This window comes from Lepidothrix coronata, unplaced genomic scaffold (genome assembly GCF_001604755.1).
Source record: "Lepidothrix coronata isolate B3197 unplaced genomic scaffold, Lepidothrix_coronata-1.0 Scaffold120, whole genome shotgun sequence".
Classification (NCBI taxonomy): Eukaryota; Metazoa; Chordata; class Aves; order Passeriformes; family Pipridae; genus Lepidothrix; species Lepidothrix coronata.
The window spans coordinates 110,345-135,289 of NW_016690300.1; the positions used below are offsets into that span (position 1 = coordinate 110,345).

The window sequence follows — 24,945 nt, forward strand, 5'->3', positions numbered from 1 at the left end:
AAGGGACCCCTACTGCTGTGTGCAGTAAGGAGAGGAGGGAAGACCCCAAAGCTGGCCAGCCAGAAGGCAACAGCAGGCTTAGGTCACACGCAGACAGGCACATGTCTATGCAGAAGTCCAGCAGCTGGAGAGGCAAGGCTGAGCACATGGATCAAATGGCCACTAGCCACCCGAGCAGCAGAGGTATCTTGGTGCTTCACAGACCTCAGCAGCAACTTTCCCACACGGGCAGCCCTTGGGTCTGTCAGGGATGTGCAAGGACAGGGGAAGGGTCCCACAGAGCCTGGAGGCAGGGGCAGGCTCCCTAGCAGGCTGCTCAGTCATGTCCCCACGCAGCTCTCCTGTCACTGTGGGGAAGAGCCTCCCCCCTGCAGCACCCTCCCACTGCCCAGCTCCACGATGCCACCGGGCTGGACCCTCCAGGGCAGTCCAGCTGCTGCCTTTCAGCAGCAACAGCTCTGTGGAGGGCATGTGCTTCTCATTCCAAACAAACACACGCTTTACATATCAGAGGTAAAAGATTTTATTATCCCACGGGTTTTTCCTAAGAAGTAAGAGTCCTACCAGACAAAATATACAAAGCATCTTATGTTTTCTTTCTAGACAACTGCATTCTCATCCTATGAAACAGTGACCACATGAGTTCACCTTAAAGAACTGAGGTTTGCCCTTACAGCTGGGGGGTTGCACAGAGTTAGCATATTCAATGACCAGTTAAATCATGCAGAATCAGAAGGAAGGGGAAAAAGGTCTGTATGCTCACCTGAGTGCAGGCTTAGGTTTCTAGAAATGAAGAGAAACGCAGAGCTTAAATTTACCAGTTTGCAGCACTTCCATTAAGTGAACCAATTTTCTGACCCAATTCTTGTCATCTTCTTGGCAATTAAAGGCTGGGGCAAACAGCAAGTCATCACTAGAAAAACACAATGCTAGAGAAGTAAACACCCCTCTGGCAGTGGGAAACCTTCCTTACCAACCTGCATGAAGTGCACGTAATTCTTCATTTTACATCAAGCTTAAAGCAGAATGAAACCAATGTGTCATCCTCCACTACTTAAAACTTCATGTTTATATAAAAAAATAAATTCTCAGCCTCTAAGGATATACTAATTCCTATTGCACTGCATGACCATTCTGAGATCCTGTTTTGTTTTCACATAATTAATTCATAGTATTACTACTTAAAAGTTTAAAGTATATTCACTTTTTTTTTGGTTCTGCTGAGTTAATGATTGTACTTGCATTTGCTTTATCCTTCCTCTTCTAAAACAACAAGCTCATTTTAACAGATGGTGAACAAGTCCAGATTTGCTGGAAACCAATTAACAAGAATGTGCCAAGTTGAAACTCACCCCATTCTTTCAAGCCAAAAAACTGCCTGCATTTCAAGAACCTAATTAGTTTTAACTACATTTATGGAAGAGAGGGAAGAATATTTAATTACTCTGCAATTCTTCTGTCTGATGATCAATAGAAATGCAGTTTTGTTCACACAGTTTTTCTGCAGTATATTGATCAGCTGAATCTAGCCTTGTATCAATATCTGTATTACAATGGTGCCTGCAGATAATGTGATATACAGCTGGATTATAGTAATTACTATCAAAACAGCTTTCATCAGAAGAGTTATACAAGAAGACACACTGTTAAAAAAAAAGATTCAAAAAATCTGCTTCTCCACTTGCCAGTAACTCCCAGTTCTGCTGCTGACGCTTCGTATGTGGGCATGGCAGCCCATCCACACACAGATGGGATCTCGACAATGCAGGAAGACAGACCTGTGTGAACACAGCTCACCCTCTCAAGCACACAGAGTTGGCCAGGACAGACGGGGCTCCACCTGCAGCCACAGCCTATAGATGGCACATCAGTGGGGCTTTGGCACTTTGCATCAAAAGATACACCTCTGTTTACTCAGGCAAAGTGACAGCAGATCTGCCCAGGACCCACAGCAACTGCAACTGTGTGTTGGAGAAAGGGCTACAGAGCCTTGCACTTCACCCTCTGCTTTGTGGCTGGACAGTGGGGCATGCTGTGTCATTTGTGTCAGCCCCAGCCCTCCTCACTGGCCTTGCTCCTGCCAAACCTGAACACCCTTCAGGACACCTTGCATTGCTCAGTGGGTCACACTCAGCCACGTTCAGGAGGAGATGTGGTGACAGGTGAGTGCAGGAGTCAGTCACAAAAACAACACATAGCAGTGGCTTTCAATGTGTGAAAATCTGGTCTTCGAGGGGACAGCACACAGCAAGCTGGGACCACCACAGCATGGTTTGGAAAGCTCTGCTGAGCTTTCCAAATTGCTTCTGTAGCGTCACAACTATTCTTTTCCTAAGAGCATCTGGTTACAGATTTTAGGTCATTACATCAGTATCAAAGTGGCAATCCTCCCTGTTCATACACCCCCTGTCCTGGTGCCAAGGCAGCCTCAGAGCACTACTCCAGCCTGAAACTGCTGAGGCAGAAAAAAGTCACCTATTTCCAGTGCTCCTATTTCTCAGCCATCCCTTCTACCCAAATCTGCCCCTAAAAGAGACTCCCATCCTGTGGTGTGCGGAAAAAACTGCATCTACTCCTAGGCTATCTTTGACCACTGTGTAAATTTAAGCCCAGCAAATGTCTCAGGTAGGTAGCAGGGAGAGAGGACCCAGTGGACCCAAGAGGTTAGAGCTGCACAAGCCAAAGGGCAGTATAAAAAGTAGCCAGATTACCATGTCTAAAGAGGGGGCTGAGAGCATGTGTGTGCATGTGTGTGCAAGCAAAGCCACGGAAGGTTACATCTGGAGAGTGGCTTCATGACTTTTGGCAGATAACAGTTTCGACCACAAAAGTGTTTTCAAAGTGACGAATATGATGGCAGTTTCCAGCCTCACGTCGATTGATACCTAGAAGTGATTTAAAGAGAGGAGAGAGGAGATTCAACAGATGATAATCTCTAGGAACTGAAGCAAGGAGGGGAAGGAAAGCAGATGGGATAAAACTGCAGAACACTGAAAGGCAGGAAAAACACAGCCCATATGGAAAGCAACATTATCTGGTCTTAGCAAGAATAACCATGTTCTCTGGGCCATAGTCCTGTATTAAGAGCTGTCATGGGCTGGAAACAGCTGGTTTCAGCTGACAGCATCTCAGTGTTATATCAGAGACCAGAAAGCCTGAAGAAACCAGCAGAAGCCACAGGCTGGTACAGAGCACAGCCCTGAATGCAGCCAAGGAGGGCTTAAAACATAGCCACTTCCCCTCCGGCTGTTTATATCCCTGCACACACTGATCCTGCTATGGCCTCAGCCCCTATGGAAAGCAAGCAGTACTTCCCCATGCCCTTTAACTGCAGAACCTCAACTCTGGGCAGCTCTGCCAGGCAGCTACTCCACTCTTATAGCAAACCCAGTGGTGCCCTGATGACAACCAGGACTGTGCCAGGGCTCCATGAGACCAACAGTCAGTGTTCCAGCAGCTCCTGCACATCAGAGCAGCTCCTGCTGGGAAAGCACCATGAACTATAGCCATGGTGACTTCTGCACCCTGCAGCTTCCCCAGAGACCCAAATCCACACTGACTATAGGTTCATTTTTCAGGTGAGCCTTTACACCAGTATCTAAAAACAAATAAACACAAGTACTGATATTAAGGAGCTTTTTGCAGCAATATTACCATTTGTATATAAGATCCATATTGCTGATTTCCATAAAATCATTTTAACACAGTCCAGTGCTCCCTCTTCATAATGTTTTCCATATTATTAGCAATTAATTAAAGGCAATTTGCTGATCTAATCTGCTCCAAATAGCTGCCATGAAGTGGGAACCTCCATTAGGGAAATTTCCCAAATGGTTCCCAACAGCACCACTATTAGTTCAGCCCCAGGAGTCCACATATAAATGAATTGCTGGCTCCTGCAACCATTCTCCCAGTGTTTCTACCAGGCTGACAGGCAAGAGAAACACAGCAGTCAGCACCACCCACAGCAGCGTCATCCCAGATTTGGGTTTAGACGAACTGGATGAGAAACACCCCAAAAGCTTACACCCACAGAGAGACCCCCTTCTTGCCATGAAGAGGTCAGCATGGCTAAACCAGCCAAAATATGATTGTGACGGGGGGGAAAGCTGAGTGAGGAGAAGGCAAGGCTCTCACGTTTCCGCACGCTCCGCCGCTTCAGCCGGTAGGTCTCCTTGCCGCTGCACAGGCGGTAGATGAAGGAGCCGAGCTGCTCCATGTCACTGATGTGCTCGGTGGCAATCATCTCCTCCTGGATGATGTATGTCTGAGGCAGGTATGTCCCTTTCTGAAATGACACAGTTTCCACCAGGATAAAGCACGAACACTGCCACAATCTCCTCATCGAACACAACTGTTTCGCACAGAGCGCCAAGGGCAATCAAAGTGCAGAAAATTCACTGCTGGAAGGCTCAAACTCCTCTTTACTGAGGCCAGTTAACGTTTCCCTGTCTGTGCAGTGAACTGTCCTGTGCACAGGGCACATAAAACAGATTAGGTCCAAAAATGGAATGTTCATGTAGGGGATTAAGTCAATGTAGGATCAACCCTGTTATAAACTAACCCAAATTTTAAAGCAGGATGCACAACATTGAAACCCTGAGAGTACAACAAACCCATCTGGAGGGGGATCAAAGCCCAACCAAATTGCCAGGAACTCCACTGAAATGGGCATTTTCCATTTACTTCAAAGGGCAAAACCCAAAACCACCAGCCTTACTCAGATTCCAACATTTCTGCCTCCTCCCTGGTCCATTCAGCACAGCCACAATGATGTCCTGCCCTTCCTGCACACAGGAATAGGGAGAGATGGGCCACAGGCACCACATTTAGAGGGAAAGCGAGCTCTCAGCGTACTTCCATTGCCACAGGAACATCTGGGACAGCGACGTCTCTGCTGTTGAGGTGGAGGCCACTATGAAGACCAGGGTGATGACTGGGGTGCCTGGTGGGGGTATACAGCAGAAAGCCATGGGGGGATGGAAAAATGGGGTACCTGGGAACACCCCAGGGACAGAGGCCACCTCTTTCAGCACTAGAGACTCCCTGCACACTGATTCCCAGGTTCTCAGGGCATTTGTTGCATCACTGTGGCAACAAACAGTTGCGTTACCAGTGCTGCTTGGGCTGGGGGGCACTTGGGAGCAGACTAGATGGTAAGTAGGCCATGAAGCAAAGACTCACTTCTGGTCCCTAGTGCTTAAGAAAGTCAAAGAAATAAAACAATTGTCAGACCTGAGGCCAATATAAGTATAATCAAGATGAGAAACAAGGAACAGCAGCACCATTTCAAATACAAACTCTTCACTTTCCACCCCAGGAGGGGTTATTTCCACAGAGAAACTGGAAACACACTATCTGAACTTGGTGTTGTGCTGCTGGGCTGGCACAGCCTAGTGGATCGATAAAGCTGTCCCCTAACACTGCAGGATTAGACTATTAGTGGAAGTTTGTACTACACTAACACAACAGTTCTGCAAGAAATTCAATTATTGATTCTCAGGGGGTGGAGGCAGGAGAGGCCATGCAATACGTGCAGTTACTGGTATGAGCTGTCATGAAACAGCCAGGGCTGGGGTACAGGATTTGCCATATCCATGACCCAGCAAGAGGGCTCAGAGAGACAGACACAGGCACACGATCCATTTTCTTCACTGTTTTGGATTGAAATAGCTGTGGCAGGTGAGGTGGGAATCATCACTTCCCCTTGTGCAACAAGGACGATACCTTCAATTCCCTGCCAAGAATTTTAAGAAAGCTAAAGCTCTGAGCATCCTGTGTTCTGCAAAGGGTATGCATCATCCATCATTTAACTGGGTCACCTCCAACTTCCTGCTGCTGCACAGGGGGAGCATTCCTCCATCCTTTTATCTCAGACACTGATCAGGCCTGTTCACTGAACTGTCACACCCGTACAGAATAAAGCCTGCAAGAAGCAGCAGAGCTGCCATTTACAGGCATAAAATCAGACAGAAGAGGCCTGGGAATGCATACATTAGGGTCTGAGTGAGGTTTGGCACAGCTATTCCCATACACAGCAGGGACTGCAGAGCAGGCACAGGGCATATGGCAGCCACACTGCAAAGGGGCACCCTGGCATGAGGCTGCCCAGGGAGGAAAGGGCAGAGGACAGGCACCGACCCCCTGTGCTGCCCCAGTCTGCTGGAGGAAACTACCTGTATTATTTCTGGACTGAGGTTTGGCCCTAGACACAGGACTGCAGTACTGAAAAGCTCCAAAACTAAAGTTTCATCTGAAAGTAGTCTTATTCATTAGGGACTTGACTGGATTCAGAGATGCAGAGAAAGCTAAAGTCTCCAAGTCCAAGGACCAACACAGCTCATCCAGCATCCAAAGAGGAGCACTTCTGAGCAGCAGGGCAAGTCATAAAGGTCACGAAGGGCTCTGCAGCAGGAGGGAATTCGACCTCTCTGCTAGGCCCCACCTGTGGCCATGAAGATCACAGGCTTACAGGATGATTTAGCTGGGTAGGGACCTGAGGGCTTTATCCCATCTGGTCCTGAAAACCTTCAAGGATTTCAAGGAGGCAGCATAACCTCCCTGGACAACCTGTTCTACTACTTCACTGTCCTCATGGTGAAAAATGTTTTCTGAGCTCAACACCAACCTAAACACTTTAAAACAATGTCTCTAAGGTGCATGATAAAACCTCCACAGACAGACTGGATATCTGCCAATATCAATAATCAGGAAGTTATTTAAACCCACACCTGCTTTGGGCTCTTCAAGCACATAAGAACATTTTATTTGTTATCCTCTTTTTAAATTCAATGATCATCCATCATTTTCATTGACTGTGAGTTTATATCTGTTATTTTAGGATGTGAGCAGCATTCCCAATCTCTGGGGGGTTTTTCTGTCATCTTGTGTAATCCTGCCTTTTCCATTTCCCTCTGCCCCAGGGATTGGTCACCTGCCATGGTCAGAAGCTGTGACAGGTTTGGAGAGAGCTGTCAGTAAATGTGTGTTGTACCCCAGCGGGGTTTCCAGCACATTTGCCAGATGGTCACAGTGCATGAAACTGAGGACTGCTAGGAAACAAACTGGGAGTTTGACAAGGACTGGAGATCAGGCATCTCTCCAGGCATAACTGTTTGTCTCTGAGCTTAATCCTCCGGAGTTCATTACACCACATATAGCAGCAAGTGAGCAAAGGGAATTTAAGAAAGAGTAACAGTTCCATTTGGTTTCTTTCCCTTTCTTTTAAACAGACCCTCACAGAATGGATAAAAGACCCAGGCTCAGTGCCTTGCTTTACCTGCAGGAAGACTGAAACATTTATGTACTTTCTACACTCTGAAAAATCCTGTGCTTTCTTCCTGCTGTTAAGATTAAGGAGTACTCCATTTTAAGACAGCTGCTTTCAGTCACTGCAATGGCAGCATAGGCTTATGAACTGAACAAAACCACTGGTACTAAACCCGCTTAGTGCTGGTTGTGAGCACAACTGCACGAGCCCACATCCAGTGCTTCAGCACAGCAGGGAGAGCAGCACAGAATCCCCCCAAAAAGGGGTGAAAGCTGACGGCCTGTTACTCCCCAAAGGACAGAGAGATCTGCAATTGGCAAACCACAGTGGTAACCGTGGCAGGAGCGACAGGAGGAAATTTTTTCTTTTTTTCCCTTGATTTCTACAATCAGTGACCACCACAGTGAAGGAATCTACAGCTTCTCTGTGTCTCCCCAGTCAGGTTGATCACCGTGCCAGTGTTACTGTGCTGTCTGCAAAATCAGTATTTCAGCTAAACGTGCTGAAGCCTTCACTCTACATGCAGACTCAGTTCTGTCAGGGCCAAGGCTAACTTCCTCAGATACAGCAGTTTTGATTTCCCATGAGCTTCCAGCTGGCACCCACGAGCCAACTCAAGGAAAGCATGCATAACAAGCAGGACTGCAGCTGTACCTTCACGTTGACCAGCAGCTCCCACAGGTTGCGAGGAGGCATCACGATCGTGGTGTTCAGCTCGATGACGTAGCATTTATCCAGTGTTATGTCATGGTAAGCTGTCAGACCCTGCGTTCCAAGCACAGAGGGTAAGGAATTGAGCCCTTCGCAATGAAATGTGACTGTGAAAATGGGTGAAAAGAGGGAGTTCAGGGAAGACAGGAAACTGCTTTAAACAAACCCGTCTAAGGACCTCCCTACCAAGCAAGTCAAACAGGTTGGAAAAACACAGAGAGGGCCTTGGGTAGGAGGGCAGCTCATTAATAAGAAAACCATATACCTATGTGACAACAGTGACAGCACCAGTCCACGACCACAGTGCTGGTGCACCCAGTTCAGCCCCATGCTATGCCCCCAAGAGCTCCTTACTCTCTGGAAATCATGGATGATATCCGCAGGGTCACTCCCTCCAAACTGGGGCACTGGGACATTGATTTGCTCGTAGTTGTCCTCAATGTAAATCTTGACGTCTTCGTGCAGTTCCAGCTGCCCTTTGAACGGCGAGTACAGCGAGTCTTCGTAGAGGACACCGCAGTGGAACACGCTCTCACGGGGCAGCTGTGGGGACAAGACCCAGGCAGGGGTACAACACTGCCACATCCCACACCCAGATACAGCAAACACGGGAAAAAAACGCATCCCTTCTGGGTAAAACACTCCGGGTAAAACAGATGCTTGAAGGTATTCCAAGATCAGTCTTTTTACCAGAAAATGTCCTCAATCAGGACAGTGCAAAACACCCTTGTGACATGACCACATCTCACTTCATGCTAGCCAGGTCCAAAAAGAATAAAGAATTGCCTCTGGGATTTCACAAGGAGTAATTCAGAAAGGCAAACTGACAGCCTGCAGGCTCTGAAATTTCCTAAACAGACTGTTCGTGTCCCTCCATAGCCATGGCTTCCAGTAACTGCATTTTTCTACAGAAGCCATAAAAGGCTGGGGGGAGCAGAGCATAATTTCTAAAGGCACTTGTAGCTTGGATGTGGCAAATGCAGCAAAACAAAGTGGCTTTGCCTCACAGCAAAACAGGAGCTGCTGCTCTCTGAGCAACCTGGTCTAGTGAAACATGTTCCTGCCCTTGACAGTGCAGTTGGAATTAGATGATCTTTAAGGTTCCTTCCAACCCAAACCATTCTATGATTCTCCAGAAGCACAAGGTATGGGCAAGAAAGCTAATGCAGGGTGAGTGATCAAGGTAGAACATGAGGATCACAGGGACAACAGCAGCCATGAGAGACTGAGACATGAAGGCCTTGTTGCCTTGGTCTCCAAAGCCTCTCTGACCACGCTGAATGGGCTTTCCCATTGTGACTGGATAAAAGCTGCCACTTGGTATCCCAGACAGGCAGTTGGGGTGACAGCAGGTGGCCCCAAGCAGACTGGTGGGCGTCCCTCAGAGCCATGCAGCACGGCCCAAGGTGGGTTACTGACTGGGGGATGGACTGAGTGCTGTCTATAACTGGGCTGATAACTTCCCCTCAGTGCCAGAGCTTCTTATCATAAGGAAGCGGCCGCACCAAAAGCCCTCCAATAGGGTGTGATCACAGTGACACAGCAGTGTGTGCCACGGCAGAGCAGCCCTACAGCTGCCACAGGGCATCCAGATCAGGTATAAATAGGAACAGGCAATAAAGCGCTGATGAGTCTTGAGACAAAGACTGCTAATTAATTTGACAGCAAGGAAATTTATGGAGAAAGGAGTATATAAAAAGACTACATTGCTGAGAGGATAAGTGCTGGCTACAGAGATGAAGGCAGCAGCGGTCCTGGGAGAACTCATTCACTAACAGCCACTCCATAGCAGAGCAAGGGCTTCAGTGCAAATCAGTGCTTTGGAGTTTCTTGGCTACGCTCTCAGCAAGCTACAGCTCAGCAGTTTCCTCCCTAAAAAGCAGCTCTGCCCTGTCTCATTCCCTCTATTCTGACCCACCACAATGCTGCCAGCCCAGCGCCTCAAGCAAGCCAGGCTTTGCAAAGACTATGGGGTAGAAAAGGTGCTGAATTTAATGGAGGTTGAGTGCTCATGTTCTGTACCATTTCTCACTTACTTTTTACTTCTCTGCTTGCTTTATTAATAGCAGCACCTATTTTTGTTACACCTACAGAGTTTTGCTGTGCTAAAGCCTACAGAGCCTACTGCAAAAAGCTGTTCCTTTGCCTGTACTCTCCCCTTGCTCTCTCCAGGCTTGCTCTCCTCTCACAACAAGCCATGCTTTCAGGCCGCCTGCCCCTGACAGCAGTGACTAGGTTTAAAAGGTAGAACTGGTAGCATAGTTTTATGGAGTTAAAAAACAAAAGGGGCAAAACAAAGCCAAAAGGGAGGGGAAGAAGAAGATTTTTGAAATCTTTCAGACTGCCCTTCCTGGCAGTGGGGATGAAGGCGAGCCTGAGCCTACCACTTTAGAAATGTCTTGTCTGTGCAAGACAAAAAAACCCAGCACCACATCTTCCAAAGGCTGGAGCAGCTCGTCTGATGAGCCAAAAGCCCTTCCCAACTCTCTCCTACCTGGGTGATGAAGAAGTATCTGTACACGTACATCGACGCAAAGACCAGCCCCAGTAGCAGCACGAGGAGGCCCATGGTCAGGTAACACACCCCGCTGAGCGATGACCTCCGGCCCTGCACGGCTGGAGCCGGCTCCTCCTGCCAGGAAAAACCACAGCACTGTCACCTGCTGCTGCAAGGGGGCAGAAAACCAACTGTCTTTAATGCAAAGGCCACACATGGGTTTGTGGTGTGCAATGAAGAAAGGAAGTGTCTGGCAAAACAACTTCACATCTGGCAACAGCAAAACACTTGTGCATTTTGTGTGTCCCCCCCCGCACTCCAGGTATATATATCTATATATATCTATATATAAACATATCTGTGTGAGAACATACACACATACACGTATACTCTGCTCCCCACTGACTGCTCAGAACAAAGCCAAGCTTTGTTTCAGTGGGCGATAAAGATTAACAAAACAAAACAAACAAAAAAAAGAAAATCGGGAACTAAGAGTTCCTGGCTACTGAATGTAACAGCATTTATGTATTTATACTCAAAAATATTTGTTGAAATGCTGCCACTTTTGGCAGAATTTCTCAGTGGAAATTTCTGGGGTGGAAGTTACTGGTCCCGGAGAGTTACCTCCTGGCCCTGCTGGGGTGAGCCGACACAACTAGATGTGCTGATCTCAACTTCATTTTCAAGCACATTCCAGCACACCTTCCAGGAGCATGAACAAAACATCAAAATAAAACATATCTGTCCTTTATAGAGTGCAGCCCAATCCATACAGACAGTAGCCAGCTCACTTTGTTACAGCCTTGAAAAGGGAGGGCCTTGCAAAGGCACGGTTACTTCCTGGGAGACCACTCACCCCAACCTATGATGTTCTTGTTTTTACTACCAAAATAACCCTTCAAAATGTTAAGCAGGAGGATGTAAGGCCTTTCAGAAGCAGATGAAAGAAGCTGGTTCAGAGATGCCCCAGTTTCCACACAGAAAGCTGCCCTCAGCTGAGCAGGCAGGAAGGGGAGAGAGGCACCAGAGAGGGCTCTTGCAGATTAACTCCCTCTGTGCAGTTCACAGGCATGTCTGATTGGAAAGACACTCCCTCCATGGCTAGTCAGAGATCAGTATGAACAGGAGGAACAGTGAACAACAGATTTAACAGTGAGCAACAGTCTCTCTAAGATCCATCACTTCTTAAAGGAAGAGATGTTTCTCCAGGGCACTATGACCAAAACCCTGTGGGTGGTGCAGGTGCTGAAGCCCCAAGGAGAGATGTCCCTGGGTCCCTGCCACCCTCTGGTGGCATCAGACCAGCTCTGCCTAGCAGAGCTGGCAGCAAACACCTTTTTCCCCTTTCCCTATCTTGGAGCAGCCCTTGTGAGAACAGCAGTTCAGTCCCAGCCTTGGAGGCATCATTCCTGCCCCAAAACCAGGTCACACCAGCACCACTGATGCCCTCATGGGGACCCTGCCAGGTAGGGATTCCCTCCCTCCCCTGCCTCCATCGAGGCATAAAACAGGGGCAGAGTTAGGATCCTGGAGCCCTTCTGCTACCTGCTACCTGCTCCACTCCCAGCCAGCATGACTTTTTTTTCCCTAGCCACATTCAGACTGGTAACTGCAAAGACCAAATTGCTCTGAGGTAGCTACAACTCCAGCACACCTCCAGAAGAAATTAATCTGTCTTTATTTCTCCTTCATCCCATCCGTTGAAAGACCCACATCACTTCTGCTCACTGCCAGCTCCCTACACTGAAGAACCAATGTAATTAGTTTGCTGCTGCTCCTTCAGCAAATAAAGGGATGAGCAAGCTGAAAAACATCATATTTTAAGTTTACTTCCAATCTTTCCCTTTCTCTCCTTCTGCAGACAAGGGGCAGCAACTGTGACAAGCCACAAAGAACAGAATAAAAGAAACAAAAAAATCACATTACTAGAGGAAGTTTAAAGGCTCTCTGACATGAACTGCTAGGACACAAAAGTCATGCTAGATGTCAAGTGTTTCACAAAAACAGCTCTCCTAGACACTTGTCATCAGAGAAAGAGTGCAGACAGTGGGGGTGAAGAGGAACGAGATCTCCTGCTACTGACACTGAAGCAAGGTTGAGAAAATGTTTAATGTCTGCAAGTGAACCATATCCAAAAGGTGCCAGGTTGTTGTGATCACTGGCTCACTGCTCCCTTCCTCAGTGAGCTGCAAGTGCTAACTCCATGGAGGGCTTGGAGAGAAGGTTCATGAGGGCACGGCAACTCAAAGGGGAAAAAAATACTCCCACTAAAAGGAAAAGCTGTGTTTGAAGAAGGTAGGGAGGGGGAGAATAAGCCTTCCATGATTTACTATTTGCTAGAGCAGCTCTTTGTTCTTTGCACAACCAAAGACACAGAGACATCCCTTCTCTCACTGCCAAAGGAGATGAGTTCTGCTCCATACAAAACATTTCTGGCTTTAGGAAAAATGCCCAAGCTTTGCATTTTGGGAGAAGGTGGGAGAAGCAAAGCAGAGCTTTGCCCTGGGAGAAGTTACTAAACACTTGGGGGAAAAAAATCTCAAACAAAAATTCAAATTCTAAGGGAGGAAAGAAAAAAAATCAACGGCAAGCATTCTGATGGAGCAGAAATTAAGGCAGCGAGGTTAAAAATACTGCCAGCCAGGCCAAGAGGAACAGTTAACCACAGTCCTGCAAAATACTGCACAAAAATCATCTGGAAAACCCTCACTAAAGTATGCATCTCCATCCCCCAGCCCAGCAGATGAAAAGGCCACCAGCCTTTGTCAATACAAGTAAATTACAATTTAAAAGCAGCTATGTTAGTCTGTGCCTCTGCTCCAGGCTGGAGGCGTTCTCAGTGCTGACAGCCAGCACACAACCTGCTTTAACAGCACTTCACCCAGGATAACAAATCTCCACCAGGCTGGAAAAATCCAAGAAGCTTCTTCCACAGGCTGCTGCCCTGCTCATGCCACAACGCACCTCCTTCCCATGGGATCGCTGCTCCCTGCAGTGGAAATATGGGTATTTTACAAAACAGGAAATCCATCACAGCTGATTTCCATCAGTTTTTGCTGTAGGAATGCCTGGCTTCCCAGCAAGGGAGCAGTTTTTTCCCCTAAGCCAACCTTATCATAAAGAGAAGCAGGTGGTCCCAGCAGCAAGCTGCAGGAATGTCATCTCTGGCAGAAAGACCCCCAGGACTAGCCAGCAAACCAAACCGTGCACCGCAGTCGTGCCACACGGCAGACTTGGAGGATCTGGCAGCAGTGACAGACTCCATGAATTCTGGTGGTGGGGGAAAACAGTCAGATTCTGAGCAGGGTTTTCCTGAAGAGCAGATCAAAATACTAACACATAGAAATGCTGTATGTTCACCAGACGTTTGACAATATTCCAGAATAATTCATTAACCAGACACACTGCTTGCAACAAACCATTCTACTAATTTTCTGCCTTCATCAAGCCTGGGGTTTTTTTGGCCAAGAGGAATGGGAAAGGTTGAGGTCAAAACCATCCCTGGGCAGAGGCAGGGACAAGTATTTCAGTTGGGCAAATGGGCTTTCCTCTTTTCATAGTTTTAAACACAACAATGCAACAGATGGGCATTTTTTACACAAAAATCAACATTAGGCCCTCCCTCCCCTCTCTGGGCTGTGCAGAAGACAAACATTCATTTGCTTCTCCATGAATGAGCAGCTGGAAAAGCAACAGCAGTGGCACAATGTCCACAGACCTGACACTAAAGATGCTTACACGGGGAGGATGCACAGCTCTGCAGTAACCCACTCTTCACTTCAGGGAAGGAAAATGCTGCCACTCCATACAATGATCCTTTCTTTGCTCCCTTTTTCTTGGCACCACCACATGCTTCACTGATGGCACAGGCAGTGGAAGCTGCCACTTTGCTGACCCTACAGAAAGGGCTGGGCCAGCTCCCTTTCCAGTGGAGAAACAGAGAGGCAGAGGGCAGAGCACCTTCCTCTGTGCAACCAGCTCGCTCTTCCTCCACATAGGCAATGGGGGAAAGCACCCACCTCTCAAGGATGTGGGTCCACATCTTGTTTTTTTGCCACGCATTATCCTGCTAATACTTCATCCCACTGGGAAGAGACAGAGGCAGCTGCACACAGATGCCTGAGCAACCAGACACGCTGACTTGGCTCCAGTTTGCAGGCATGATTGCATTCAGACACTCAACTCCGTGCCTGGCAGCAGACAGGATACTGGAGTATAAAAAGGAATTCCTTCCCCTGGATAAAACAGGCTCTTCACCACGACTCAGTGCCCTGCTGGCTTGCAGGGACAGAGCACAGGTAGCAGATACCCAGATGGCAGAGGATGGAGTGATGATACAGACCATTTGGTAGAAAAGGCTTGAAAGTAGCCTGAGGGGGGAAAAAGTACTAATTCAGTCTTCGCGGATTTTCTTCAGAATTTCAGGTCTTTCTCAGGACATGATGAAAATGTCCAGTGTCCTGTCACCCCTATTTGGCACTGAATCACTGTGGAACATCACTCCTACAAGGGGATGGGGAACAGAAGCCTGGCTGTGCTATACAGGCACAGTGTCTGGTCCAAGGTAAGGAAATCAAGTTCAAAGGGCCCAGTGAGTCAGAGAAGGGAAACCACCAACAGCTACCAGGCACTGCTGAGGGCACCTCCTGCCGAGCAAACCCTCCCGGCCTCATGGCACCGAGCCTTTGGACACACACCACCAGCAGGAGCTGGTGGCAAGAACCATACCCGGGAAGGCGTGGCCTTTGATATTTGTTATTCGTACAGCAGAAGGTTGTAAAAATAGAAATGTCACTCTATTGCGCCTTTATCACCCTTGCTGAAGAAAACAGAAGTGAGAAAATTAGAGGTGTCATGCCATGCCTTGATGCCTCCCAAGTCACACCCCACCTCAGCAGAGATGGGCTCAGCTCTTGGCCTTTTTCTGCTTCTTCAGCTTTGGAAACAGCTCCAAGTCCTCCACACACCATTTTTCCCGCATTTCTGAAAAACACAGGTTTGAAATCTTTCATTTTAGGTGTCGCAGGGCCTGACAAACAGGGACAAGTGCCTTAAATATACACCCCCAACACGAAAAGAAGCATGGGGTGACTAAAAATAGTAGATGTGATTTTGATGACTGACAAATGAGGAGAGAAAGGCGATGCAGAGCAATGCGATGCAAAGGGATGTGGTTTGGAGAGGATGCTCTCTGAAAGGCAGCAAAGTATGTCATCCCCCTCTGGGATGTTGCTGGTTTCAAGGAAGCAGCAGCCTGAGTTCTCAATGTTAGATGTACTGACATAACTAGACACTGCCACGGCTCCCTCAAAGGATGCAGGCTCAAAACTTGAGATACTCACATCACAAAATCTAACTTAACGTGCTGTTTTTCTCATTTCTGGTAACCAAAGGCCAATATGGACTCTGGTACAAGAAAAAAATCAGTTCAAGGTCTGTAACTCCAGCACATTAAGTCCCACATTCACAGCAAAATCAGTTACTGCTTCACAAAATGTAAGGACTTGCAATAATGGCACCTCCACTGACTTCAAGTGGAAAAACCCCACAGCCAACTGCAGTGCTGCCACAGTTGGCATAAGCTGGAATGCACTGACCTCTCCTCCCATGTGCTGGCTTGGCTTGGAGCGTCACCTCTTGGGAAAGCAACTCCTGTCTCTGCACCAACACAGACTGCTCTTCCTCCACACAAAGCAAAGCCTTCTCATCCACCTACTCCACAGGCAGCATCCCTACTACCTGCAGGTGCTTACTGCCACTACTCTGCTCCATAAAAAGCACTGGAGACTTGGTGGGATAAATCGTAGGGTAAAGAAATCCAGAAACAACTACTCCCATACTTAGGAGTTCAGACACATGGGGGCTCAGTGGTGAAGAGCCCTCAGGGATGGCCAGAACAATCTGGGATGGCCAGCCAGGGGTCCAGACTGGAGCCCTTGCCAAGCGATCACTCTGGAGATGGAAAGTGAGGGACTAAACACAGGGAAAAGGCAGACAAAGGACGAGATGAGGGAAATGAATAGAGAGAGAGAAAGCATGACAGCAAAGGCAGTTCATCCTGGCATCCACCAAAGCACCTCCAACACTCCAAAAAAGGTTCTTTTGCCAGATGAACAAAAAGTGAGTCCTGTCCTCAAGAGCAGCTATGCTTGGAGAGAGGAGAGGGAGCAAAATGAGGAGAAATACCAGGTGATATCAAGAAGGAAGGAGTGCCTGTGCCAATGCCCTGGCAGAGCCACAGGGGTCAATGCTCTGCACTAGCAAAGAGAGGCCTCTGAAGGATCCCATACCTGGAAGAAAGAGTCCTTCCAGGCTGAAGAGCATTTCTGGTGCTCTAGGTCAGAAAAGGAAACAACGTGTTCATGCATGGACAGAGAGAAATACACACACACACACACACACACACACATATATATGGAACACAGTTTCCAAGGCAACCAAAGTCCCTGCATACAGTATTTGAGCAGTGCCTGTGCAGGCCTTCCACGGAGAATACAACTCATGGCTTTTGGACTCAAAAGATGCCTGGAAGCAAAAAAAACCTAAACCAAACCTGTAATTAAGAGACTATCACAGCCAAAGGCAAAAAGGTTGCAATAAATGAATCTAATCACACCCTTAAATGACACCGTAGCACATGACTACCAACAAAGCCACCTGCCTCGGGAGTCACTTTGCAGCGCTGGAAATTAGAATATCAAAACCAACCACTGGCTAATTAAACCCCCCAGCTTTGTTGCTATATGACAAAGACAGCAGGGTGTTAAAAACGCAGCCTAGCATGTGGGACCTAAGCACTCAGCAATCATATTTTCCTTCTCCCTCATCAGCAAGAGAGATATAAATGCCCCTCTCTTCTCCTTTTTCCATCCCTTTCTGGAACTAAGGGGCTCCTCTTCCCTCTTTGCACAGGGGTGAGGAATTCATTTCCATACATTTTTTTTTTATTTTTTTTTTTTTTGGCAGAGGCACAACAACTTCCAGTTGGAATGATTCCAGCCTCCCTCTCCTCTTTCCCAGGAGTAAAGCCATTTAGACCACTCGCAGAGCCAACAAAGCCCCTTGTAAAAATAAGGCTATTCTTACCAGGCACATGGCTAAAGCCCTGAGTGTCACACTGAACAGACAGGCAGGCAGAGAGAAAATAAACAGCTGTTATGAAGTGACAAATAAACATCCCAACCTGGGCATTTAACAGCCTGACTGCCAAAATACAGAGTCTGATAAACATGGCCTGATTTCCAGAAATCCAATAACACTCACTGTGACGATGGGGAAAATCAGTCCCTGCCACGGAACAGCTCCAACACCACAGCTAAAGGCTCTGGAGCACCTGGGAAGAGGGAAGGAGCAAGCACAGCCATGTGAAGGCCAGGGCTGTTTGGGGGTTTTTTTGCACCCCTGAAGTGGGAGGTGACATTAAAATAACAGGAATTTTCTCTAGGAGAAGAATGGAGGTTAAGCTTTGGCACTGAGTCTCAAAACCATTAAAGACAAAAGGCAGCTCAAGCAAGAGCGAAGCAGAGTGGCTGCTCTGGGAACAGGGGAAGCTCTTAAATCGAGAGGCTGGTGAAGTTAAAGAGAGACTGGATTCAAAGGTAAAGACATATTCAGGTGGGCAGATACCTGCCTCCTTAAAAGACCTTTAACAAATGCCAAAAATATTGAGGAACACTGAGGTAAGGAAATGCCAACAGTTTTCAGGTTTTTTCCTGGTGCAGCTAAGTCTTCCTTCTCCTCCCAGGTGAAGGGCAGAGAAGCTGCTACAAAAACCAGTCTTGCTTCCACCTTCATGTGGGGCCTGGGAAGAAGCAGCCCCACTAAAGGGACGAGCTGTCCCATGGCATGACAGTGCCATTAAACATTAAACAAACCCCCGTTCCAACCTGTAAATGCCAGTCAGGGAGCCCTGGGCACAAGCCAAGAGAGCTGGAGGCTGATTTTGCAAGATATGCAAAGGACTAGGTGCTGTCTCAATGCATTTGAAAGCAGAAAACGTGACAAGGAAAAGGCACATCAAAAGATTTCGTACGATTTCACCTGCAGTTTTTCAATATTAGTAATGGCTTTGGATGAAGCACCAGAGCAGAGCAACAGCTGGGCACAGGACTCCCTTGAACACTACCACTGTGCTCTAACCACTGCTTCCCCCAAGGAGCTCCACGTCTGGAAGGTTTTGGGGTGCAAAAAAAAATTACAGCACCCACTTCTGAGCTTCTACAGTCAGGCAGGCAGAGATGGTCAAATTAGCCACGTTGGGTCCTACCAAGAGCAAGCCAAGTACTGCTGATGTGGCTGTGGCCAGTTAAGCCATCACTGTCCCACTGCACTCTTCCTTCTAGATGTGACTGATTCCCAAAAGGCTGTTAGAAAGGAGGGCACAGCCATGCCCAAAACGCTTATGAGCTGGAACAGCCAAGGTATTGCCTTCTGCTGGTTCTTCAGACAAGAAAGGGAACCACAGCTGCAAATCTGTACTGTTCACTCTGAGCAGAGGGATCAGAGTCCAGAGTTTCCTGGAGTGCAAGCTGAATCACCTTAACAAGGAATCACATTTCAGGTTACAGCATTTGCCTCTTCCCTGAAAATCAGGACTTATACAGTGTCACACCATAAAATGAAGTCGCTGCTCCCTTTCAGAACACTGACAGTGATTATCTCTCCCAGCAACAGCGTAGGAAAACTCTGACAGTCAATCCTACGCTTAAAAATTCACCACAAAGAAATGGTGTCTAGTTGAACAACAGCAAGAGAGAGGAGGCAAATTTACCCTTCTCTTTGTTGTTCAAACTGACTTCAAAGGTAGGGCATCAAGTGCAGAGAGATGAGTTAAAATACCCAACACCCTCACATTGTCTTCCTTCAAATGGCAACACTGGCATTAAAAAACCCAAAACATGCCTAGGTTCCTACACACCACTTGGGAAGAAAATACCTGTCCAGAAGTGAAAATGCCTGTTCCATCTCCTGTAAACCTGTTAATGAGCAAAGATTTGGTAGCACAAACACCTCATCCTCCCTAGATACTCCATCTCTCCAGACCTGGCCAGAGTGCTAAGCTGCTCTGAGCAGCCTCACACACCTGCCAGGCCACCTCTTCCCAGACAGCCAGCGAGCAGCAAGGTGCAACAACAGGGTGAAACCAGAACTGTCTTATCACTGCACAGCACAGGGTTCCTGCCAGTTGAGCATGGCGGGCTCCTTCCTACAGATGGGACACGTGCAGTGTATGCAGCAAAGCTTACGTCTTGTACTTGCTTTTGGCTCATCGGTACCCTTTGGAACACTGCTTTTTAAAGGTATTTCTTGGTTTTCTGTGTTTTGTCAAAACAAAAAAAAAAAAACAATATTGGGCCGAAAGCAGGTAAACACAACAAGTTCTTCCCGTGTAAAGAGCACCTCCATGCAAAGCTGCACTGGCTTTGGCTCTCCCCCAGCTTTGGAAGAACACTCACCTCTAGACAGACATTACAAGTTTCTCCGTCTCCAGTTCTTCAGTCTACATCTTTCTGGTGAAAGACAGCTCCATGTTTCAAAATTCAACTGCATTTATAACATTTCTGCTCGGAACAGACATTCTCTGTCCCAATCCCTCTGCCAGTTTTAGCCAGATCCTTTGTCATGCTCAGCTGGAATATCAAATATTCATGTCCAGAGTCTGTTAAGATACTCAAGTCTAGTATTTCATTACAGCAGATCCTGTAAGGTCCAGAGACATTTTTTTTTTCCTTTTCCCTCTGCTTCCAAGGCATCCCCAAACCATAGAGAACCAAGAACCAATGACAATGCTTCTTTTTAAGCTGACGACTCTATAAAGGACACAAAAAGAAGTCATCACTTCAGCCCACATGGATACAGGAAGGTTGGGCAAAGGCCAGGAATACCTTATGTTACAGGAGGCTGCTTCTTCAAATTAGGATCTGCCATATTCAGACTCCTAAATCAAGCCCTTAACATTGTGAGAACACCCACAGCTCAAGCACATCAAGCCTGGACTCAAGCCTGCAAACATGTCAATGAGCTTAATCCATCCACATCGCTGCCAGCTGGTTTTTCTCCTTCTCTCTGAATTTACAGCTTGCTTTGTGAAAATCCCCGTTTAAAAGACTTTTTCTCACATCCCCTTCCCTTGCCATGTGTCTTCCACCTCACAGCATCCTGCAAGAAAGTCGATCACAAAACCCAGCACTGTGTTGGCTCGACAGCTTCCACGAGCTGGTGTGACTGCTTCACGTGCCCAGCAAGAGCCACTGCTCCCCCACCTGCCACCTGGGCTGGAATCCAGCTCTGGAGCATCACTGTTCAAGATGCACTGGTACCCCTGGGAAGGCCAGCAGTGGCACTGCTGCTTGCCCTGCTTCGATCTGCTGCCACCATGAAGCACTCATCCTCCTGGGCTTGCTCAGGCAGGTGCAAACCAGTCCCAGCTCACTGTGCTCACCAGAGCATTGGGAAAGGCAGGGGAGCAGGGACATAGCAACAGCCCCAGCATCAAGACACCCTATCTCTGCTAAGAGCTCCACATCCACGGCAGACCTGCTCCCTGCTGGGGAGTTTCGCAGTGGCAGTCACAGCAAAGAGATGTTCCTGGGCACCAGAGGGAAAATGCTCCCCATGAACTTCAGGGTTTTCTCCTGCTATTTGTACTAAACAGGGCAACCTCACTCAGTGTGGGAGCTGCTGCTGCAGCCCAGGGCTGGCAGCAAAGAGAGGGCTGGGGCAGCTCAGTCGTCAGCCCCCCAAGGGAGGGTGGCCCTGCAGCCAGGAGGCTGAGACACCCACCAGACAGTCATCTTGAGGTGCAGCCTACAAAGAGACCACACAGAGAGACAGAAGGGTTGGATGGATCCAGTGCCAGGCAGCAAGAAGATCCTTGTGGGAAACTTTTCCATACAACCAGGAAGGGTGTGATCCAAAGACCACTGAGTCTTGTCAAGTCTTTGTGAATGTGTGGATGGGATGAAAAGCACAAAACCAAAGCCTGGTATTACTGCAACCAACCAAGAGCAGAACATCAGCCGCACCCAGCAGACACCACTATGTGCCTATGAGCCACTGCCAAGGTGTTTCCAGCAGGCTTGCCAGGCCTGTGGGTACAGAAAGAGCTCTCCCAGTCTCCTGCTTCGCCTGTAAAGCCCTTCTCTCCCAGCAGCCAGACCTGAGCCACGGGCTGAGCAGACACTGTCCTGCCCTCGACGTTCATCCTGCTGGAAAGCTGGAGACAAACGCGGCTGCACGTGCTGTCTCAGCACAGCCCTTCCCAGAGGCAGGACAACAGGTTTTGCTCTCTACTTTCCCTCCCCAAAGGTTTCTGGATCACACAGATTCCCACTGACTGTGAACCATCCCGGTGCTGCAGCGTTGGATAAGGTGGGATCCACCCTGGGCCAGCAGCACAGAGCGCTGGGCAGAGCCCGCAGTCAGTGTCTGCTGAGCTCCCAGTGAGAGGGATGGGAGGCGCCTCCTCCCTCCAACACTTATCATTTACACCTGGTGAAGCAGCAGATTTTAATGAAACCCCTTCTCCTCTGGCTCTTGCACTGTCTCTGCTGAATAACTTGCTAGGGCTAGAGGGGTTCACAAGAAATCAGCCAAAAAACCAAAAAAACCCCAACCCAAATTCTGACTGGAGAGGCTCCAGCCATCAGTTTTACTTGGTTCCTGTGGATTTCAACATCCATCACAATTGCAAGGACCATACTTCCAAGAGCAGTTAAAGACACAGGATATGTATTTATTTCCATTTCAGATTGTAAATCTGGAGTTCAATTAAAACTCACTGAATACTACTTTGCATCTGAAAAAACAATTTTCCAATGAACACAACAAGTTATTTTACTGGCTACATAACCTCAAACTGCCTTCTGCTCAAGGCTGCTACATCCCTGCAGCTCTACTAATAGTAACAAGAAGACTGTTTCTTTTATAAGCCCTTAAAATGTTGCAACAGCTTCAGAATTATGTAGATTTTTATGACAAGAGCTAAAATTCTTTGCAATTCAAACTGAGCTGCACAGGGGAGAAACAAGGCTCAGCACATACAAGCCTGCTGTCAGGACTCCTCACCTACTACTTTTCAGGACACATTAGCATCACAGACATCTTCCTGCTGCTGCATCTTTGCATTCATGGAGCACTTGCCAAAATTCACGGGCTGTGGAAGCTGCCCCCGAATCATTTCCCAGCTCTGGCTCCTATCACTGGGATTGAAGTTAAGAGGAAAGGAATGCAGAGCATCTTGCTCACATGTCACCAATGCCATTTTGCTGCAAGGCAGCTAGAGACACACACAGTCAGAATTTATTGGCAGCACGAAGGCAAGCATGGCAAGAAAGCCCTGCTATGGAAAACCCAACCCCACAAGTTGGGTGTTTAATAAACATCCCCTCAGTCCAGCTAAGTACAAACTACACCAAAGAATCCAGTGTCATAACCTGAAAAACAGCATCAGGAAAAGGCCACCTGATGTCAGGGGATGTGCTGCTCCCTGGACACACTCATGCTGCACTGACTTACTGCAAACCACTCCTGCCCTTATTTCATGGGCCTTATGTTGATGTTCATACATGTCTGCTGGAATTAAGAGACTGCTGAAGAGTCTTTGTTCTAAATCCATGTTTTTAAGTTCTTTTGTAGCTCATGTGAGCTTAAAAGAACACCACCATGACTCCCAGGAGTCAGAGAAAGGCCCAAGGCAACAAAAAGAATCCAAAATTCGTGATTTGCTATGTAAGCCAATTTCATTCATCTGGCAGGACCTGAATCAGAATAATTTTGATTGTTGGGATCTGGCAGCACTAATGATAGAAATAAGCTTCTGTTCCTTTTATTTCATTCCTTTTTAAACTCCTTTTCTCACAGTGCTCATGAGAAGAAGACAAATCCTGCCTGAACTCATGCAGGATCAGCAGAAGAACTGAGTTCCCAGCTGCAGAAATGGTTTAATGGCAGAATGAGCTGGAAGTCCAGTGTGACAGCCAACTTCCAGGGCTGGACATCAAAGGCAGGAATAAACCTTGGTTTATAATTAGGCAACATAAAGTCAGGAAATCACTAGGAGACCACAGCTGGCCACGTTCCCCCATTACAGGTCTCTATACAGCTCCTATGTGCTAGATTAATAATGCAACCATGATGGGCTGAGCACATTCAGACCCTGACAGCACAGCCAGAGCTGTGAGCACATCTGTGCGTGACATGAGAGATCATAAGGATGTGATTCCCTGAACTCTCTGCAGAACTGAGCAGTCTCCAGAAAGCCCTGCTGAAGAGCAGCTCTCCTGGACTGGTAATTCCCACTCACTCAGAGAGGCATATGAGGAGGGACATTCTGCACTGCTGCAGGAACAGAGCAGAACTGCAGCTCCCCCATCATTTTTTGAGTCAGGGAGATGGTAGGGTTCAATAAATGATCAAACTGCACACACATCCTGAGGCATTTATGAGGAATACAGAAACACCATTTAAGTCTCCTCCTCTGAAATGGAAGCACCATAACAAGGCAGACTTTATGCTGTGGGTCAGGCCTGTCTCAGGACAACACCCTTCACACTGCACAGTGTGGTATTTACCCGTGGGTCCACATTGGCAGCAGAGCTGCCAAGCTGGGGGTTCTCTGCCACAAGAGACTCCAGAAACAGTCAACTCCCAGCCAAACATAACAGTGCCCATTTCACCTTCCAGTCTTCGAGGGGCACTGACTGTACCACCCCTGGCAGGTGTCCAGCCCTGCCCAACAGCACCTGCCCATGACTCACAGTCTGGACAGGACTCACACAACTCCACCCCAAGGCCCCAACCATGCTCTGCACCTGCAAGGGATGCCCAGCACCTTCATTCCCCTTGAGCCTGTCAGGATCCCAGCCTCCACAGGCATAGGTGAGTGCTTGTTCCCCTCTGTCATCCACCACCTGAAGTCAGCAGAGCAGCTCAACATCACCATGTCAACTCCCATCTGTAAAGCATCTAGGGGGCTGTGTGTGCTCTTAGTCCTTTGCTTCTCATCATCCTCCAGCACCATCCACTTTGCCCCTCTTGCCTCTTCTCCATGCCAACCCTAAGCCACCCACGTATGACCCAATCCCAAACATAATTCCTCGAGGCCAAACCACCCAGAGGGATGAGTTCGGATGCCACTGTCCGCACCCTCCGGCGCCCAAGGATGGCAGCGGCGCCGCTGCCCTGCCCCATTCGCTCCCCACTTCTCCAAACTCCGTCTGCCCACGAACCCCCCCGCTTGGATCGCCCACTTGTCTCGGTGCCTCTCCGCACCAGCCCCACACACGCCGCCGCTTCCCCCCGCCCCGCCCCACTCACGGCACTCGGGGGCAGCAGCACCGCGCCCGCCGCCCCATCGCCCCCCGCCGCCTTCTCCTTCTCCTTGTCCGGCTTGAGCGCCGCCGGCGGCTGCTGGACGCCGATCTTCACCATGGCCCCGCTCCGCCGCCGCCCGCGCCGCCGCCGCTGG

General features: G+C 48.3%; 1 protein-coding gene across 1 annotated transcript; it reads right to left on the bottom strand.

The window, feature by feature from the left end:
* Nucleotides 1-499: 499 nt before the first annotated feature.
* Nucleotides 500-24,945, bottom strand: ITM2C (integral membrane protein 2C). Its single transcript, XM_017825576.1, has 6 exons — nucleotides 24,795-24,945; nucleotides 10,476-10,613; nucleotides 8,336-8,524; nucleotides 7,925-8,035; nucleotides 4,138-4,288; nucleotides 500-2,885 (listed from the first exon to the last, which is right to left on the bottom strand). Exons 1-6 carry the CDS (start codon nucleotides 24,906-24,908, stop codon nucleotides 2,794-2,796), a joined length of 795 nt encoding a protein of 264 aa, XP_017681065.1. The 5' UTR covers nucleotides 24,909-24,945; the 3' UTR covers nucleotides 500-2,793.